General features: G+C 35.7%; 1 protein-coding gene and 1 long non-coding RNA gene across 2 annotated transcripts in view; both read right to left on the bottom strand.

Annotated features, from left to right (window-relative positions):
• The window catches only part of srms (src-related kinase lacking C-terminal regulatory tyrosine and N-terminal myristylation sites), a 31,049-nt gene that overhangs the window by 989 nt on the left and 8,134 nt on the right, over positions 1-21,926 (bottom strand). The window contains exons 2-7 of the mRNA XM_022193019.2: positions 21,358-21,479; positions 16,657-16,823; positions 7,656-7,803; positions 5,738-5,896; positions 3,207-3,388; positions 2,098-2,254 (exon numbers count right to left, since the gene is read on the bottom strand). Of these exons, the coding sequence (XP_022048711.1) occupies positions 2,098-2,254; positions 3,207-3,388; positions 5,738-5,896; positions 7,656-7,803; positions 16,657-16,823; positions 21,358-21,479 (935 nt within the window). The remainder of the gene's footprint in view (positions 1-2,097; positions 2,255-3,206; positions 3,389-5,737; positions 5,897-7,655; positions 7,804-16,656; positions 16,824-21,357; positions 21,480-21,926) is intronic.
• LOC127534410 (uncharacterized) lies at positions 8,320-10,961 on the bottom strand. The gene is made up of 2 exons (XR_007942570.1): positions 9,722-10,961; positions 8,320-9,689 (listed from the first exon to the last, which is right to left on the bottom strand). It is a non-coding gene; the product is annotated as an uncharacterized LOC127534410 (long non-coding RNA).

The following is a 21,926-nucleotide window of genomic DNA, read 5'->3' as shown; positions in this document are numbered from 1 at the left end:
TCCGAACTTCTGGTATCAGTTTCTGGTTGTTCATTTGCTTCTTGTCTCATTTTTCTTCACTGTGGCCTCATTTTTACTGCAGTGTAAAGTCCTGTACCTCTATTTTGTGTAAACACTGCATGCAGTACATCCAAAACATTGTCTGGATTGTTGTTATTTCACTGTTGGTTGCAGTTTACTCACTAAAGGCTGCACAGTTAGGTCAAGGAGAGCAGAATTTTTTAGTTTTTACAGAATCTGGTTATCACACATGATTTATTTTTGGTGACTTTTTTAATGACACATGCAGAATAAAGTAATTTTGATGGAATTTGGTTGTTTTCCCCAATAGAGCATCAGTTTTTACAGATTCTGGCTGATAAATGGTGTCATTTTGCCCTTTAAAAAAAGACTAACAGCCTTTTGAAACCCACCAGCACGTTTGGAGCAGGCGTTAACTAACCGTGACGTCACCCGTTGGTTTTAACACCGAGAAAATGAAGCCCGGATTTTGCTACTTCCTGGTCGCCATTTTGGATTTTTTTGGAGCCAGTGACGTAAAAAGCGTCATTAAACAGACTGGACCAGAGAGCAACTAGGGGCAGGACCAGTCTATGGGTGGACCAGACTGAGAGCTGAAGGCTCTCTTATCCCGCCCACATTTTACCGCAGAGGCTTCTGTTGCTGCTTTCGCCCTAAAGGATCTATCAATCATTTCAGACAAGACTGTCCATCAAGTATAGCCACGCCCCCTGGCTCCGCCAACTTTAACGATTTATTTAAAATTCAGTATTGATTTATTTTAAGATCGGCCACCTGATCTCTCATTTTGACCATGAAAACTAACGGGAAAAAATCCGGAGCTGTAGAACATCAGTCTATCAAATTTTATTTTTTCCAAAAATGAATTGGGGTCTATGGAGCAAAAGCTTTTTGGAGCCAACCCTAGCGGACGGCGTGATATTGCAAGTTTTTGACACTTCCGGGTGGGCCTCATTTTTGGAGCCAGATGCTACGTCCATCTTTATATACAGTCAATGGTTTGGAGTTTCACAGGTGAGTAGTTCAAGGACTGTCAGAAAAGAGGAAAGGTTGCATTTTCTGAACTGTGGGCTCATTTTCCACTGTAACATAAAGTCCTGCACCTCTATTTTGTGTAAACACAACCTGTAGTTCAGCCAAAAATCCCTGAACTGTTGTTTTTTAACTGTTGGGTCCAGTTTAATCACTAATGACTTCACAGTTAGATCAAGGAGAGCATAATTCTTTCATTTTTACAGAATCGGGTTATCACACGGTTTATTTTTGGTGAATTTTTTAATGAGACATGTGGAATGAATTGATTTTGATGGAATGAGGTTGTTATCCTCCATAGAACAGCAGTTTTTACAGTTTTTATCTGACAAATGGAGTCATTTTGAATATCTTAAGCCTTCAAATCTTTAACCCTTTAAGCTTCAGTCAATTCCAGCCGTTTTCAGTACAAAAAAATCTCTAATATTCTATTTTTAAATAATAAAAATTACGAAAAATACAGGGAATATTGGACGGGCATCGCGAGGTGCATTTCCTTGAAAATGACCGATTCGGGGATTTTATACGACTTCAGGACATGTTTTGGACAAAATAGTTTACTGGCTTGTGTCATCTGATGTAAAAGGTTGGATTATGGCCGTTTTTTGTGGAATCTTTTTTTTTGTGTGTAATAATAAACCCGGAAATGTGAGTCGCGCTGTGTGCGTTGAAGCCGTGTATAGAGAACGGATGGATGGATATTCGTTTTTGTCGGACAAATGTGTTTTTCTCACCCGCTGTGGTAATCACATCTGAAAGTGGTTTATACCGGCGGATTCATGAGAATTTAAGCTTTCCATCGGCGTATAGTGTTTGTATAATCGCGTTTGCAGCCGTCGGACATTCTTGAAATTCCTATGCAAATTAGTAGGTGTACCGCCGGTGGTACACTGAAGCTTAAAGGGTTAAATTCCCATTTGTTCACCTCAGGTTAAAGCACGTGATAACCTGAGTTAACGCCTGGTGATTCATGGCGCTTTCACACCCACATGCTCTGAATTCCTTCCAGGTTGACTCACTCAGAAACAGGAAGTGATGTCGTACCTTCGTAAGGCATCTTTCCTCGTGACATCATCTCGTACAGCAGCACGCCGAACGACCAAACGTCTGACTTCACTGAGAACCTCTGATAGATGGCTGCCTCTGGAGCCGTCCATCGCACCGGGATCTTCGTGCTGCGACTGGCCGTGTAGACGCTGTCCTGTAAGACGGACGGAAATGTGTTAAACAGGAAACACCCCGCTGTCTACACAATAAAAGAATATATTTAGAATAAATAAAAGAACGTATTTATAATAAATAATAGAACATACTTATAAATAAATGAACATATTTATAATAAATAATAGAATGCATTCATAATGAATAATAGAAGATATTACCATATAAACATTTTATTCCATCGGCTTTGCAGTCTAAATTCATTCATGTCCAGATCAGTTTATTTAAACACTGACATTTAAACTTTCTTTATGTAGGAGATTTTAAATTATAGAGCTTTGTAATTGTTTATTTTTTATTTACTGCACAGTTTGGCTTATTTATTTATATTTATGGTGGTGGGAACTACTATACTATGCTATGCTATATCATACTATTGCAGTATAGCATACAATTATAGTACTAATACTTAGTACTATACTATACTAGTATACTATACTATGCTATACTATAACAGTATAGCATACAATAGTAGTACTAATACTTAGTACTGTACTATACTAGTATACTAAACTATACTACTATATTAGTATAGTATACTAGTATACTAATATATTACACTAGTATACTATACTATACATATATGTGTGTATGTATTTTATTAATAGTTTAATTTAATATTTAGTTTATTTTTTAAAATTTAATTGCATTTTTTGTCACAATAATCTCCTTCAGGATAAATTAAATTTTTATCTTATTTTGGTTTCATTGCGTTTTTCTGGAGCTACGATGTTTTGTTCTCAGAAACTGGATAGACGAGTTTATTTACAGGATAAATAACGTTGTTTCCTGTTTTACAGGATCACAGCTGCTTTATTTACAGTCAGAGCTTGTTGTGCTTGAGTCTCCTTATGAATTATGGAAACGTGTAAATAATGCAGCCGATGAATATTTCAGCAGAACACGGTTCAGACTCGCTGAGGAACACAGACCTTGATGATCCGAGCCAGACCGAAGTCGGCCACCTTACAGACCAGGTCGTCTCCCACCAGGATGTTTCTGGCTGCCAGGTCTCTGTGGACGATGTTCCGGTCCTCCAGGTAGGCCATGCCCTCCGCCACCTGGCTGCCCATGTAAATGAGGTGAGCCGACGTCAGCACCTGGCCCTCAGCGGCTGAAACACACGGACCAGCAGCCAATCAGCAGACAGGCAGTCAGCAGCCAATCAGAAGCCAAACTGACAGTCAGCCAATCCGCAGCAAGGATCTCTGACTGGAGGCTGTAATTTCAGTACAAAGTAAAACTTTCTTTCTGTTTGTTTGTGGAGGAAATCTGTCTGTTTCTGCTGCATTCAGATGAACTTTATGGTTCAGTCTGTTTAAATATTCTGAAATAATTTATTTTTTTTGGGATCATTTTTCCTGAATTTAATGCTTCATATTTTGTCTCTGTGGATCAGGTTGGAAATCAGTGTTAGAGGATAATTCCTGTGCAATTTAATTTAATTAATTCACAGTACAGTGTTATTTTATAATATTTTATTGACAGAGCAAATTTATTTTTATTTTATTTATAGTGCAATTTTATTTTATTCAAGTCCATTTTAGTTTATTTAATGTTATTTAGTGCAGTTTAATTTTATTTAATTTTATTTATTTACAGTGAAAATTTATTTTTTATACAAAGTCCAAATTCATTTTATTTTATTTTACTGTGAAATTTAATTTTGTGTTATTTTCACAATATGAATGCATTTTATTTTTTCACAGTATGAATCTATTTTATTTATTTTTTCACAATATTAATGTATTTTATTTTATTTTTCACAGTATGAATGTATCTTATTTTATTCACAGTATAAATGTATTTTATTTTATTTTACTGTGAAATTTAATTTTGTGTTATTTTCACAATATGAATGCATTTTATTTTTTCACAATATTAATGTATTTTATTTATTTTTTCACAATATAAATGTATTTTATTTTATTTTCAGCGCAGTTTAAATATATTTCATTTGACACTGCGCAATTTAATTTCTTATTTTATTCATAGTGTAAATTTATTTTTATTTTATTCACAGTACAGTTTTATTTTATTCATATCATATTTTCCTCCTTTGCCTTATTTCTACTATTTCAGTGATTTACTGAACTTAAATCTTGTCATTTTTCTTCTTTATATTCGCTGCATTTCTTCTGTTGAGTCGTTTTGGTTTTCTGGGACCAGAATTTCCTTCAGGATGAATAAAGTTTGATCTTATTTTAGTGATTTCACAAAACCATCCAGACCTTTAACCTCCAGCTGATGAATAAAGTTGAATACTTTTAACCTCCAGGTAATTAACGGTGACTCGCCTCCTTTGTTCAGATTTAACCGTCAGTGGATCCGGTTTATCGGCTGGAAAGTCGTTAATCATCAGCTGATGAAGGCGTTTCTGAGGCGTTCAGTTTTGATGGAGGAAAATCTTTTGTTCTCAGAAACTGAGTCATGAATGAACGACGGCTATATTTATTTGTCATTTATTCAGGTTTCTACAGCTCAGATTACACAGGAGGATTATTAAACGGTTTTGATTTGATTCACAATTTGATTTTATGCTATTTTATTCACAGTAAAATTTATTTAATTTTTATTTTATTCACAGTATAATTTAATTAATTTTTATTTTATTCACAGCATAATTTATTTAATTTTTATTTCATTTTATTCACAGTGAAATTTTATTTTATTTTCAGTGAAAATGTAATTTTATTTATTCCCAGTGCAATGTTACTTTATTTAAATTTGTTAATTTATTTAAAAAACTTAATTGTACTTTGTTTTATTTACAGTGCAATTTTAATTAATTAAATTTTACTTCATTATATTTTATTCATTAAATTAAATTATTATATTTAATTAATTCAATTAAATGTTGATTATATTTTATTCACAGTGAAAGTGCATTTTATTTTAGTCACAGTGTAATTTAATTAATCAAATTTTATTCACAATGAAAGTTTATTGTATTTTATTCTCATGCAAACTCATTTTATTTTTATTTCATTCACAATGCAATGTTACTTTGATTTTATTATTTCAATTAATGTTAATTTTACTTTATTCACAGTGAAAGTCTGTTTTATTTTATTTACAGTCTAATTTTATTTAATTCACGATGAAAATTTATTTTATTTTATTGGCAATGCAATTAAATTTATTTTATTTCCAGTGAAAATGTATTTTTATTTGTTTATTTTTTGGCACATGAATTCCCTTCAGGAATATTCATAAGTTCTGATCTTATTTTAGTGATTGCGTTTTAATGGAGCTCTATGAGTGAACGTCGGGTTTCTCAGCTCATGTTTCTGCTCATATAAAAGCCGTTTTATTCCATTTATTGTTCTTTGTTCTTCTGGTGATAGAAGCAGCTAAATCTGCAGGAATGAGGAGAATGTGAGGCTTTTGTCAGAACCAGATTAGAATTTCCTCTGAGAGATTTAACGGCCGCGGCAGCAGCGTGGTGCGTTCAGGGACTCACAGGTGAGGTAGGACTTGAGGCTTCCTTTGCTCATGAGCTCGGTGATGATGTAGACGGGTTCTCCTCTGGAGCACATGGCCAGCAGCTGGATGAGTTTGGGGTGGTGGAGGCTCTTCAGGGCCTGGACCTCCTTCACAAACTCGTCCTGCTTCGTGTCCTCTGCAGGCAAAACAAACAAGTAAACAACTCTGCATGGAAAACAAACAAGCAGCCTTTAAATGCTCATCTCATTTCACCAGAAAAATTAAAGATTTTAGCAGCTTTTATAAAGCTTAGAGTCACTTTCAGCCATTTTGAAAAGGATTTTAACCAACAGAAAATCACTTTTTAAAAGTTTTTCTGGTGGATTATCAGAAAACAGAAACACATCCAGGGAACCAGTGATGGTTTCTATGAATTATTGAGTCATTTTAGACGTTTTTTGAATAATTTTGGAAACATTTCTTTGTGATTCTGTTTAATTTTTCTACTTTACTTCAGTTTTGAAAGATTTTGAACAGGATTCTTTTTATTTAAGTCAAACTTGGAGTCATTTTGGACAAATCAAATTAATTTGGACCATTTTAAGTCATTTTGGACACTTTGGGGTTTTGTCCACTTTGGAACATGTTTGGGACATTTTTGATCAGTTACACTGATGTTGGGAAACTTTCAGTGCAATTTGTAGAAGTTGGAGGCATTTTGGTAAATCTTTGGTCAGTTTGGACAGTTTCTGAGTGTTTGAGGACAATTTTGTGGAGCAGTTTTGTCATTTTAATCAAGTTTGAGTAATTTTAGACAAATGTAGTAATTTTGGACCATTTCAGGGACATTTCGGGTATTTTGGGGACATCTGTACTCAAACTAGATTTGATTTTGTTGAATTTTTTGAAGGTGTTTTGGTAAATTTTTGGTTTGAACTCCTGTGAAGTGATTGTGGACACTTTGTTTTAGTATTTTGGTTCAATTCTAATTCATTCAGGACCATTTTTAGTTATTTTAGTCCAGTTTTGAGCCCTTTTGGACTGTTTCTGAGTGAACAGAATGTCTTTTTTTAAAGTTTCTCTGGTGGATTATCAGAAACCAGAAGCAAATCCAGGGAACCAGTGATTGTTTCTATGAATTTTTGAGTCATTTTAGATGTCTGAATAATTATGGACAGTTTAAGACATTATGGACACTTTGTTTCATTTTCACCTCCTTTATTTTGGTTTTGAAGAATCTTAAGCAGGATTATGTTTTTTTTTGGACAAATCAAACCACTTTGACCATTTTAAGTCATTCTGTACACTTTTTTTTTTTTTACATTTTGGAAAACTTTTGAGCCGTTTTGGATCAGTTTAGGTTTGGTTTTTATTATTTTGGCCAATGTTCTACTAATGTTTGGAGGCTTTCAGTGCAGTTTGTAAAAGTCGGAGGTGTTTTGGTAAGTCTCTGGGTCAGTTTGGACGATTTTTAAGTGTCTGAGGACACTTTTGTGGAGCAGTTTTGCTCATTTTAACCAAGCTTTGAGTAATTTTAGACAAATTTAGTCATTCTGGACCATTTTACAGACATTTCGGGTGTTTTGTGGTCAAACAGGAAGCTTTTAAGGAACCTTGCTGGACGCAGTTTTTGGTTTTGACAACTGTCATGTGATTTTGGTTCATTTCTAACTCATTTAAGACAATTTCTAGTTATTTTAGTAAAGCTTTGGGCCATTTTTGACCATTTCTGAGAGAACAGAACGTCAATTTTTAAAGTTGGTGGAACATCAGAAAACAGAAACACATCCAGGAAACCAAGGATTGAGATCACTAAATCGCCTACATTTTTAAGAAAGTTTGCAGAAAACTTGAAAAATGAACAAAGCTGACCATGACACTGATTATGATTCTCGGTTTAATAGATCCAGTTAATCCAGACGGAGCCTGGATTCGTTGAACCTGCTTCCGCTCACCTTGCTTCAGCATCTTGATGGCCACCTTCTTGTTCTCAGAGCTCCACAGAGCCTCCCACACCTGTCCAAAGTGTCCTTCTCCCAGCTTCCTGGTCAGCTTGAACTCCTCTCTGGGCCTCTCCCACGGCTCCATGTCGAACAGCTCCCTCTGCACGGAAAAAAAGGAATGGAAACAGCTTTAAAGCGTCTGGACTCAGCACATCTAAAAATAACTCGACTCAGGAAAAGATGCTGAGACTCGGAAAGCAGAGGAAGCTGATGGGATGATTTTAGGGTGAAAACGCCGCAGAGACGCTTTAAAAACCCAGAAATGAGGGTTTAGAGGCTGGAAAAAGCTTCTTTAGCTGCAGTTTGTTTAAATTCTGAGCTCACTTTTATCAGGATTTTATGGAAATAAAGTGAAAGAAAAGCCTCAAATGTGAATCAAAGTTTTGGTATTTTAAAAACAACCAGCAAAAAAATTACAAAAAAATGCTTTATTTTCATGTTTGATGTCAAAGACATTCCTTTAAATAAAGCAACAAACAAAATTAAAATATTTTTTATTTTCTTGATCTTTTCAGGTTCGATGCACAAGATTTCCCTTTAAATGAAGCAACAAACAAGGGAAATGAACGGATGAAGAAATATTCAGTTTAAATAAATGAAAGGCACAAAAATTCAGTGATTTAAAGAGAAATTTATTATATTCAACAACCAGCTGCTACAGAAACAGTTTGTTCTGATATTTAAAGTAAGAATGAAAAAAAAAGTGAAATGATCATAAATTTAAAAAAGATTAAAATAATATTGAATTAACATTTAAAATAAAACATGACAATTAAAAATTTGAATCACATTGATTTAGTATTAAAAATAAATTAAATGAAATAAAAAACAATGAAATGATCATAAATAAATAAAAAAACAGGTGAAAATAATAAAAAAATAAAATCATAATATTTAAAATAAAACATGAAAATAAAAATTGGAATCATATTGATTTAGTATTAAAATAAATTAAATGAAATAAAAACAAACATTTTCCAGTCAAATTGAAATAAAACAGGACATTCAGCCGCAGCTTCTTCTATATTTCAGTCTTTTATTTCTTCATTTTTCTTCTTTTTTTTAAGCAAATTATGTCACATTTTTAGGAGATAAAACTAAAATATCTTTGATGTTCAGCCGTTTAAATCTGCTTTTAGAATCAAACAGGATCAGAATCGCACTTTATTGGCTTTTCTTTAAGTCTGAAAAAAAGATTCTGTCCTGAAAACCTTTCAAATACCCGTGGACGTCGAAAAGCAGATTTATTCTTATATTTGAAGGTCTAAATAATAAATTATTAAACCGTTTCAGTGCAGTGAAGCTGCAGTAAAACATCAAATTTAGATAAATCATGACAGAAAACACATTAAGAAAGGTTTGATTTAACAAAAAAAAATCAGAAAAATCAGAAATCAAGCGTAGAATATTCCGAAATACAGAATAAAACAAACATTTCTGCTTTCTCTGGGTTGATTGGTGACGGTTTGAGTCATTTTCCTTGAATCACATCAATCAGGAAATCATAAAAACACACAAAAATCAGTCCTTAAAAAAGTTCAGAGACGGATTCTGAGGATGACGGCTGAATATTCAAGACTACAAAACGATAAATAATTAATAAAACAACAAAAATAAAAATAGAAATCACAGAAAAGAGGCGGAAAATGACGAGAAAGACAACGTGAAAACTTCATGTGGCAAAAAATCGGAGAGTTTTTATGTCAATTTCAGCAAATTTACACTAAAAAATGTGATAATCCATTAAAATCCTTTCATTTCTACACGTCGCATTCAGAAAAATTACCAAAATTAAGTATTTTGAAAATATTCACTGAGTTTCAGGTTAAACTTCGCTTTGATTTTAATCCGTGCAGGAAGTGGTGGATGTGAACGGCCTCCAGGTGTCAGAATAAATAGAAAGCAGGAAATAAAGTCAGAAATCAGCTCAGAGCCGACGGAGAAACACCTGAACCTGAGAACCTGAGAACCTGAGAACCTGAGAACCTGAGAACCTGAGAACCTGAGAACCTGAGAACCCGAGAACCAGGAAACAGAGTGGAGCTGCAGTTTGTTCACAGATGAGGAGATGTGTTCATGTTTACACGTGTTTAAGTGTGTTTTTGTGTTCATGTTTGAGTGTTTTTGTGTTCATGTTTGAGTGTTTTTGTGTTCATGTTTGTGTGTTTTTGTGTTCATGTTTGAGTGTTTTTGTGTTCATGTTTGAGTGTTTTTGTGTTCATGTTTGAGTGTTTTTGTGTTCATGTTTGTGTGTTTTTGTGTTCATGTTTGTGTTTTTGTGTGTATTTTTGTTCATGTTTAAGTGTAAATATGTTCATGTTTGTGTTTGTGTGTGTATTTTTGTTCATGTTTGTGTGTTTTTGTGTAAATATGTTCATGTTTGTGTGTTTTTGCGTATATTTATGTTCATGTTTGTGTGTTTTTGTGTGTATTTATGTTCATGTTTGTGTGTATTTTTGTTCATGTTTTTTGTGTATTTTTGTTCATGTTTGTGTGTTTGTGTAAATATGTTCATGTTTGTGTGTTTTTGCGTATATTTATGTTCATGTTTGTGTTTTTGCGTATATTTATGTTCATGTTTGTGTGTTTTTGCGTATATTTATGTTCATGTTTGTGTGTTTTTGCGTATATTTATGTTCATGTTTGTGTGTTTTTGTATGTATTTATGTTCATGTTTGTGTGTTTTTGTGTGTATTTATGTTCATGTTTGTGTGTTTTGTGTAAATATGTTCATGTTTGTGTGTTTTTGTGTATTTATTTGTGTGTATTTATGTTCATGTTTGTGTGTTTTTGTGTGTTTGTGCCTCATTGTGTCGCCGTCTCAGACTCACTGCTTCCTCTGGAACAAAGAAAAGAGGACGAGTCACTGATTCACTCTGAGAAAGAAGCTTTCTGTTATTAAAGGCAGATTGATTTGAAGAACTGGAGGTGTTCTGGTTGGTTTCTGGCTCAGATCAGATGATTTTTAGTCATTTTGATTAAATTCTAACTTTTGTAGGACAAGTTTTCTCATTTTTGTCATATTTTGAGACATTTTGGGAAGATTTCAAGGTAATTTCAACAACTTTGATGTGTTTTGTTTGATTTTTGGTTCAGTTCAGACAAAAAAATTCAAATTTCATGGAGCATTTTTTAACCCTTGTTTCGTCCTGCAGGTCAAACGGACCCGTTTTAATGTTTGAAAATGTTGAAAAAAAACCCAAACATTTTCACAGTGAAAATTTCCACATTTTCAACATTGTTGGGAAATTTTTGAACATTTTTTGGTGGAAACAAAAAGAAATGTTTAAAAAAAAATTAGTTATTTTAAGAACATTGACAAAAAAAAAATTTCAACCAAAATCCAGTGAAATTTTCTGGATTTTGGTTGATTTTTATGTGAATGTTCTTAAAGAAAATATTACAAGTTTTACCGATATGTATATCTATAATCACTTTAGATGTTTTTAGGATTTTTTGAAGGACTTTTACTCATTTTTTGAAAATATTTATAAGAATTTTCTTGCTGAATTTGGGGATTGTTTTTTAAATAAAACTTTTAAGGAATTATTGGAATTTTCTTCCTGAAGGTTTTCCAAATTTTCAGAAATTTGGGGAAATTTGACTGAATTTTTGGATTTATTTTTGGTACCTGTAAATGAGGACAACAGGAGGGTTAATTTTGTCAGACATATTTTTTTTTTAATCATTTTGAAAAGGTTTCGTACACGTTTATAGTGGTTGGAGACTTTTCTAAGCATTTTAGTTGGATATTAACTCATTTAGAACAGTTTTTTATGTAGTTTTGGACAGATTTTTGACATTTTGGTGAAGTTTTATGTCATTTTGGTCAAACCGAGTCTTTCCAAACCATTATGGTCATTTTGCTCATTTTTTGAGTCATTTCAAACCATTTTAAAAAGTTCTTAAGACATTTAGGATATTTTTGAGGTATTTAGGACAATTTTTTTTTTGTAAATTTGGAAAAACAAATTTATTATATAACATTTTAAATAATATTTTTAAATACATTTTAATCATTTTGTAAAGGTTTTGAGACACTGTGGATATTTTGGGGAATTTAATTTTGCCTTTATTTTGAAAAACTTTTGATCAAATTTGGAAGCATTGGAGGTATGTTGGTAAATTCTTGGCTTCCTTTGGACATTTTTCAAGTGATATGGACACTTGTTTCATTCCAAACTTATCTGAGATGAGTTTTAAATAATTTAAGGCAGCTAAATGCTAATTATCCTGTTTGGACCATTTTTGAGCCATTTTGGACTCAACTGTGGACACCGTTTTCAGTCATTTTGGGAAAACCTGACCTTACTCGGGGCAGTTTTCGGCCTTTTTGACTCAGACTGACTTTGTTCATCTCCGGAGGGAATCTTTTGGACACATTTCAAGTGCTTTTAAAGAACTTTTCAGTCATTTTTAACCCATTTAAGACAGATCTTAACTTATTTGTACAGGTTGTTATCGTGGTCATGCCTTGAATCACTTGGACACCGAAACATCAAATTTAACACAAAAAATGTGACACCTGGATGGATGTAAAACTGATCTGGTTGCAGTTTTAACAGAACTCAGACGTGTTTTTCTGAAAATTACTGCTGTACTGATGAAGTTCTGAGGCTCAGAAATCTAAAAAAAATAAACATTTAGACAGTTTCAGCTGGAATAAAGCAGGAATTAAATCTACATGTAAGAGGAAACAGAGGATGACCTCTGATGAAAGAAAGCTGGCTGTGACCTTTTCTTTAGTCATCCTGTAGCTGTAAGAGTCGTGTGTTGTTGCTGGTTTCTTATTCATTTATTTATATCTCTATAAAGTCCCGCTGGGCTGAACTGATGAATAAAGGAAGCATCTCGCTGGCTTTAATTGAAGCTGCACAGATAATGAATCTAATTAAAACAGACAAACTGCTCTCTATATTCTGCTCTCTGATGGAGACGGAGTTCATTAATTCAAGCTGCAACAACAGGAAATAAATGGAGGAGCAAAGACCAAAAACTGAAAATGAAAGATTCTGGAACATTCTGGATTAAAAACTGGAGCTTCTGCTGCCTGAAATGAGGCTTAATGACCGACATCAGTTTGTTCTGCTGTTCTACGGGTTCATTCCTGTTAAAGGTGGACTGGTTCATTAAATGAGTTATTCAAGATAAAGATCTAGCAAATCTGTACCAAGATCCTCCAGACCGCCTCAGAATCAGCAGATTTGACGTGAACATATTTAATGTTTTGTTCAGAAGTTGTTTTTCTAGAATCAGCTTTTATGGGATACATCAGAGTTTCACCAACGTGTTTCTGTTTTATGGTGGTTCAGAGAAAACTGGAAAAAGGGAATTTCATTAGTTTACAAATCCTAAAAAAAATGGCCCAAAAAGACTCATTTTGACTACAATGACAAAAACCTGCCCAAAATAATTTGAAATTTAGCAGAAAAAATTACAAAAAAATGTCTTCAACCACTTTAAAAATGTCGAAAACCTGTCCAAAATGAATCATAAGTGATCCAAAATGAGCTGAAAACCGGTCCAAAAAGACTCAATTTGTCCAGAACGGCTGGAAACTTGACTAAAAAGCCTGTTGAAAATGATGACAACCTGTCCTAAATTAGTTCAAATCCAACCAAAATGCCCACAAAAAGTGTCCATGACCACTTGAAAAATGTCCAAAATCTTTCCAAATGAACCATTTTTAATCCAAAATGAGCTGAAAACTGGTCCAAAAAGACTCATTTTGACTGAAAATTTGACTACAATGACAGTAACATGTCCAAAATGATTTGAAATTTAGCAGAAAAAATTCCAAAAAAGTGTCCAAAACCTGTCCAAAATGAATCCCATTTGATCCAAAATGAGCTGAGAACTGGTCCAAAAAGACTCAGTTTGTCCAGAACGGCTGGAAACTTGAATAAAATGGCAAAAGCTTGTCGAAAAATTAAAACCTGTCCTAAATTAGTTCAAATCCAAACAAAATGCCCACAAAAGGTGTCCATGACAGCTTGAAAAATGTCCAAAATCCTTCCAAAGGAACCATTTTTAATCCAAAACGAGCTGAAGACTGGTCCAAAAAGACTCAATTTGTCCAGAAGGACTAAAAATTTGACTAAACAGGACAAGTAATTGTCCTAAACTATGACCACCTCTCTTAAATAAGTTCAAATCCAACCAAAATGCCCTCCTAATTGTCCAACCTTCACTTGACAATGATCTAAACCTTCCAAAGTGACTCTCGATTGGTCCAAAATGAGCTGAAAACTGGTCCAAAAAGACTAAATTTGTCCTGAATGACTAAAAAATTGACTACAATAATAAAAACTGACTCAAAATAAGTTCAAATCCAACCAAAATGTCCAAAAAAAATGTCCACCATCACTCGGAAAACGTCCAAAACCTTTACAAAGCGACTCAAAATGAGCCGAAAACTGGTCTAAAAAAGGTTCTTCTGGTTTCAGTCTTCTGCTTCCTCTTTGACTCCTCTGGACACTATACCTACCACCAAGCATGGAGGTGGCAGTATCATCATACTATCAAATTTAACTCAACTCTTAGTCAGAAACAACAAATGTAGGTGTGTCCACCAATTCTGGTTCACACACCTACATTTGTTGTGTTTCTGACTTGGTTCAGGTTCTTGATGGTTTCAGTCAGGACTTTGGGGAGACCAGTCTAGAACCTTCATTCCAGCCTGATGGAACCATTTCTTTTCCACGTCTGATGTGTGTTTGGGCTCATTGTCTTGTTGAAACATCCAACTGTGTCCAAGATCAACCTTCTGCTGATGGTTTTAGGTTTTCCTGAAGAATGTGGAGGTGATCCTCCTTCTTCATTATTCCATTTACTTTGTGTAAAGCTCCAGTTCCACAGAGCATGATACTGCCACCACCATGCTTGGTGGTCAGTTTGGGGTTAAAAACAAAAAACCAAAGACCCGCTCAAGAGGTCTGAAACCAGTCCGTTAAAGTCTGTCTAGATTCTCAGTCTTCCAAGTCCTGGTAATCGTAGGAGCTTCAGTAGAAATCAACTGGACTTCTCTTGTAGGTTCCTCGACATGTTTCACCTTCATCCAAGAGGCTTCTTCAGTTCATCTTCTTTATCTGAAGAAGCCTCTTGGATGAGAGGTGAAATATCTTTAAAAACCTACAAGAGAAGTCCAGTTGATTTCGACTGAAGCTCCTACAACAAAAATAAAAAGGTCTAAAACAGGACCAAAATCAAACCTAAACCAGTCCAAGAAAGTCTTATAGAATACAGTCTGAAACCAGTCCTACAAATGTCAAAACCCAGTACAAAATCGGGACCAAAACCAGACCTAAACTGCTTCTTAAAAAGTCCAAGACAGTGTGAAACCAGTCCTCATCCAGGACCAGATCCAGAGTGAAATAAATCCTAAACCAACTTTAAATCACATCCAAAACCAGGATAACCAAGACTGAAACCAAACATAAACCAGTCCTAAGAAAGTCCAGAACCAGTCCAACATCCAGTCTGAAACCAGTCCAGAAGCTCTTCTAGAAACCTCCAGAACATGATACTGCCACCTCCATGCTTGATGGTAGGTTTGGTGTTCAAGACCCACCCAAGACAGTCCTAAACCAGTCCTAAACCAGTCCTAAACCAGTCCTAAAAAGGTCTAAAACCAGCACAAAATTGATCTCAAAGCCATTGTTGATATCAGCATCGTGTTTTGGCCTAGTATTTTATGCAATTTGTGTTTAGGATTTTTTTTCTGCCACTTTGATTTATTTATTTTTTTTAATTTGTCTTCTGGCGACTGCTTCTAAAAAAAAAAGTTTGTTGTCACGGCAACAAAGAAGTTTAAGGAAGCTGATGAAAGTTTGAACAAAAATGCAGAAACACAACATTACATGAATACAACTAATAAACACAAATCTGGGCACATTGATGTGAGATATAATAATAATAACAACAATAATATCTGTTTGTGCTCTTGTACTTCTATCTTTGTGAGGACCAGTTGGATTTTTTTTTTATTTCCAATAAGTTTGCATCAACATGAAAAACCTTCAGATCAATCGATCAGTGAATCTATTGATTACTGATCAATACAATAGATCCTCTTACCAGCAGCAGACCCAAGTGGAATCAGAAAAATGAACATTTTCATCTCTGCTTCATCAGACTCAATAATAATAATAATGATAATAATAATAATAATAACAATAATGTTATTGCAGCAGAGTGTCTAAAAAATAATTTTAAAACAGTGAAAATACTGAAACATTCACAATTTCTATATTTGGGAAAAATAACAGCAGATATCTATAAAATAATAATATTTGGAGCAGATTTAAATACAATAAAAGCGTTCTTTTACAGTGTCACACCTAAAAAATAAGTACTATTTAAAAATAGTGATTTTTCAGAGGGATATTATTTACAGTCCTGAATATATCCAGGTATTATCTGGAATTTAACAAAACTGGAACAATCTGTAGAATATTAAATGAATTATTCACATTAATTAAATTTTAACAGTTCTTTAAACACACATTTCTTTGTTCAAATGAAGACAATTATCTTTAAAATAATGTCTTCTGGTTTAAATACAGATTGTTTAATTCCACAGTGAAATGGTGTAAAAGAACAAATTTACTATTAATAAATGCTTTTAAGATTATCATGTAAATTCATCCTTTTGACTGACTATAGTAGTTATTCTCTGTAACGGGTATAATATGAAAAATCTGTAATTTAATAATAAACTGCCACCTTTTATCGTGAACAGAAATGAAGCACAACAAGCTGCTTCTATTTTAATTACATTAAAAAGTTTAATTGACTAAATCTGCTGAATTCTGCAGTTTTCAAACAGCGCTGTGGTTTCAGCAACATCAGAGTTAAATGAGCTCCCGAGGCCTTTTTTATTCCCTAAACTCCTTCTGTTTCTGGATCCTCACAAGAATAGAAGTAGAAACGTGAAGTTCCTGAGCTTTCCTACCTGCTGGGCGCAGGGCTCCTCCAGAGGAACTCCGAGGCTCCGAGGGTTCTTCTGGTAATAAGAGATCAGTTCTCCCAGCGTGGCGAAGGAGATCTTATCGGACACGAAGTACGCCCCGATGGCCGAACGCTGGATCCTGAAGTGGTAGACCTTCCCCTCGCTGCGAGCTAAAAACAACACAAGAAGACAACAAAGAGATTTAAAATGACCACAAAGACACGCAAAACAACGATGAAGAGACGCAAACAGCCACTGAGAGACACCACAATGCCTCAGTGCTTCACTGTCAGGACTGTGTGTTTACTGTGGTAGTCCTGACCAGGAGAGACACAAAACAAACACAATGAGATGCAAAATGGCCACAAAGAGGATCAACAACTACAGACACAAAATGACCACAAAAGATGGAAAGCAACCACAAAGAGATTAAAAATGATCACAAAGAGACACAAAAAGACCATAAAAACACAAAAAATGATCACAAAGAGACACAAAAAGACCATAAAAAGACAAAAAATTATCAGAAAGAGTTGGAAAAATTCCACAAAGAGACACACGATCACAAAGCGATACAAACTGCCTCTGTGCTTCACTGTCAGGACCATTTATTTACTGTCTTTTTATATTTGGACTGCATACGCACAATTTTTTTTTTTTTGTTTTTAGGGGGGAAAAAAATCAGGGAATTTATCGGGTTTTTGCAATAGAGTTGAGTGTACTGAAGTAGTTCTTAAAGTTTATGAGGATTGTTTACATATTTCTATAAAGGTAATGTAATTACTTCAATAATAATAAGAAAAAAGAAGCTTGAAATTACATAAAAACTCTGCACAAAGTGGGAAATGTGGATTCCACTGTGGATTTATTCCAAACATTTAAATCCTTAAATCTGAACTTTAAAAGCTCGACGGTAAACCAGAGCCTAACTGGTTCATCAAGCTACTAACAGATGGTAAACCAGAGCCTAACATGGAGCTGCTATCAGACGGTAAACCAGAGCCTAACTGGTTCATCAAGCTACTAACAGATGGTAAACCAGAGCCTAACTGGTTCATCAAGCTACTAACAGATGGTAAACCAGAGCCTAACTGGTTCATCAAGCTACTAACAGATGGTAAACCAGCGCCTAACTGGTTCATCAAGCTACTAACAGATGGTAAACCAGAGCCTAACTGGTTCATCAAGCTACTAACAGATGGTAAACCAGAGCCTAACTGGTTCATCAAGCTACTAACAGATGGTAAACCAGAGCCTAACTGGTTCATCAAGCTACTAACAGATGGTAAACCAGCGCCTAACTGGTTCATCAAGCTACTAACAGATGGTAAACCAGAGCCTAACTGGTTCATCAAGCTACTAACAGATGGTAAATCAGAGCCTAACTGGTTCATCAAGCTACTAACAGATGGTAAACCAGAGCCTAACTGGTTCATCAAGCTACTAACAGATGGTAAACCAGAGCCTAACTGGTTCATCAAGCTACTAACAGATGGTAAACCAGAGCCTAACTGGTTCATCAAGCTACTAACAGATGGTAAACCAGAGCCTAACTGGTTCATCAAGCTACTAACAGATGGTAAATCAGAGCCTAACTGGTTCATCAAGCTACTAACAGATGGTAAACCAGAGCCTAACTGGTTCATCAAGCTACTAACAGATGGTAAACCAGAGCCTAACTGGTTCATCAAGCTACTAACAGATGGTAAATCAGAGCCTAACTGGTTCATCAAGCTACTAACAGATGGTAAATCAGAGCCTAACTGGTTCATCAAGCTACTAACAGATGGTAAACCAGAGCCTAACTGGTTCATCAAGCTACTAACAGATGGTAAACCAGAGCCTAACTGGTTCATCAAGCTACTAACAGATGGTAAACCAGAGCCTAACTGGTTCATCAAGCTACTAACAGATGGTAAACCAGAGCCTAACTGGTTCATCAAGCTACTAACAGATGGTAAACCAGAGCCTAACTGGTTCATCAAGCTACTAACAGATGGTAAACCAGAGCCTAACTGGTTCATCAAGCTACTAACAGATGGTAAACCAGAGCCTAACTGGTTCATCAAGCTACTAACAGATGGTAAACCAGCGCCTAACTGGTTCATGAAGCTGCTAAAGGCCCTAGCACACTCTCGCGTATAGAGCCAGCGTATGAGGAACGTATGGCCTTTTTGGGGATACGCTGAAACACACTAGGGGTACGCTGGAATACGCTTTGACTACGCTGGGGTACATCACTGTACGCTGATGTACGCTGACGTACGCTGACGGCCAAAACATTTTTTGAACATGCACAAAAGATTTTCAGCGTATGCCGACGTATGAATTGTACGCTCCTCATACGTTCCTCATACGCTGAACACACTAGAGGTACGCTGATATACGTTACTCATACGTCGAGTACGCTTCTCATACGTTGAAATTGAGTGGGTCACGAAAACCTAGCATTAAAGCCCTGTCACACTCTAGCGTATAGAGCAAGCGTCTGAGGAACGTATCGAATATTTCGAGAAATTGTTTATACGCACAACTTTCCAGCGTATGCGGTCGATTTTTGGTTAATGACCGTTAGAGTAACGTGAGCCTAGCGTACCGTCAGCGTATGAGTAGCGTATGTGATGTGATGTGTATTTGAGTTGGACGTATACCGACGTATGAGTAACGTATATCAGCGTACCTCCGACATATGAGTAGCGTATGCCGAACGTCAGCCTAACGTCTCATTCTACGCCTTCTTCTTCTGTGCCTAGCATACTCAACTGCCAACTGTAACAAATCTTGGTGATGTTGCAGCACAGCAACCTCCATCTCTGAACTGCTGGTACAAACTGATACAGATTTGGAAATGTGAGACTTTATATACCCCCCATACGCTGGAAATACACCTATAATACACATGGGATAAGTTGGCTGTATGCTCAGAACACGTTAGGCATAAGTTGAGTACTTTAGACTGTCGTTAGAACTACCATCATAACGTTAGCCATTCGTTAGACACACGTCAAACACACGTTTATTATACGCTCTTCTAACGCTAGGTTTCCTGACCCACTCAATTTCAACGTATGAGAAGCGTACTCGACGTATGAGTAACGTACCTTCAGCGTACTCTAGTGTGTTCAGCGTATGAGGAACGTATGAGGAGCGTAAAATTCATACGTCGGCATACGCTGAAAATCTTTTGTGCATGTTCAAAAAATGTTTTGGCCGTCAGCGTACATCAGCGTACAGCGATGTACCCCGGCGTAGTCAAAACGTATTCCAGCGTACCCCTAGTGTGTTTCAGCGTATCCCCAAAAAGTCCATACGTTCCCCATACGCTGGCTCTATATGCTAGAGTGTGATAGAGATGGAGGTTGCTGTGCTGCAACATCACCAAGATTTGTTACAGTTGGCAGTTGAGTATGCTAGACACAGAAGAAGGCGGCGTAGAATGAGATGTTAGGCTAACGTTCTGCATACGCTACTCATACATTGGAGGTACGCTGATATACGTTACTCATACGTCGGTGTACGTCCAACTCAAATACGCATCACATACGCTCACATACGCTATGCGTACACTACTCATACGCTGACGGTACGCTAGGCTCACGTTACTCTAACTGTCATTAACCGAAAATCGACCTCATACGCTAAAAAGTTGTGCGTATAAACAATTTTTCAAAATATTCGATATGTTCCTCATACGCTGGCTCTATATGCTAGAGTGTGACAGGGCCTTAACTGAGGGTAAACCAGAGTCTAACTGGTTTATGAAGCTGCTAATCGAGGCCTCCTGATGATGCATATTTCAGCAGCAGCTCGCTGGAAACTGAGCGTCTGACTGCAGAGATTTCCCCTCGAGACCCAAAGACCTTGAAGTAGGAGAGGAGGAAGGAGGAGGGATGAGGACCTGATTGAGGACAGTCTGGAGGAGGATAAATCACACAAAGCGTCCAGCAGCAGCAGCTGCATCATGGGGAATTAATGTGGGTTATTCCGACCGGAATGAATGAATCCACTCACTGGAGCTTTAAAGAAAACTTTAATCATTTAAGAACATCCCATTTAAGGAAAGTGAAGATCTGGCAGCGATGAGACAGAAAACTAACTGTAATTATTTGAAAAATGTAATTCTCCGATTCCAGCTTGTAAATGTGAGCACTTTATTTGTTCATCAGTGACAGAAAACTGGATATTTGTTAAAAGCAGTCAGGGAGGAAACAAGATGTGAAAACAGGGTCAGTAGTCAGTGTGGAGGAAACAATGGATGGACTCCATCTATACTTTCAGCTCTAAATAGTGGTACTATGACTCCTTCTACACCTCCTGATTAGTGCTACTATGACTCCTTCTAGACCTGATCATTCATTTTCTACTTTGGGGACTGAAATTTCAATAGAGTCTTTTTCTTTCAAGTATTTGATTTTTTTTATTGTCAGAAGATTCAATATTTTACTTTTCAAATTAAATAATGTTGAATTATTTAGGAAATACTGCGTAGGGCTTTTGCTGTCTTATGCTTGTAATTGTGATTCTCTTTTTTGTCATTTTGTGCCTTGTTTTTGTCGTTTTGTGCCTCCTTTATGTCATTTTGTGTGTCATTTTTGTCATTTTGCATCTTGAGACACTGCACAGGGCTGCTATATTCTGCCATTGCTTGTGTAGTATTTGTAGTTTTTGTACTTTTAAGGGATGGAAAAAGGTGGAGGCTCCTACCAGAGATGGTGTACTCGTCGCTGTGACTCTCACTGATGCGAACCAGGAAGGAGCCATCTTTGTTTTGGGAAGCCAGCAGCAGCTTCTCGGCTTTCACACGGTTTATGTTCCCATAATACCACCTGCACAGGGACAAAACAGGAGGAGCAAGAGAGTAAAAACACGAAGAAATGCATCATCAGGGGTAATGAAAGGGTCACACATTTCACCCGTCAAATTTCAAGTAACCCAAAATACTAAAACACGCAGTTGTGTAAATGTCCAAGTCTTTAAAAAAGGAAAAAAAATGTTTGAAAACATTTTTAAAATACTAAATAAGTCTGGAGTTTGCCCTAAAATATCATTTTTCTCTTGTCCCCCCCCCCGATGACCAAACTGAATCTCAAATCAAACAGTTCAAATGAAATTTAAATGTCTTTTTTTCTGGTTTTGTCTTATTTATGTTGTTTTGTGTCTCATTTTTTTCATTTTGAGTCTCGTGTCCGTTGTTTTTGTCATTTTGGGTCTTGGTTTTGTTGTTTTCTATCTTGTTTTGTCATTTTGTGTTTCGTTTTTGTCATTTTCTGTCT

The sequence above is a fragment of the Acanthochromis polyacanthus genome, chromosome 6 (genome assembly GCF_021347895.1).
Source record: "Acanthochromis polyacanthus isolate Apoly-LR-REF ecotype Palm Island chromosome 6, KAUST_Apoly_ChrSc, whole genome shotgun sequence".
In the NCBI taxonomy this organism is placed as follows: Eukaryota; Metazoa; Chordata; class Actinopteri; family Pomacentridae; genus Acanthochromis; species Acanthochromis polyacanthus.
The sequence above is the reverse complement of the archived record's forward strand: the minus strand, read 5'-3'. Positions and strand labels throughout refer to the sequence as shown.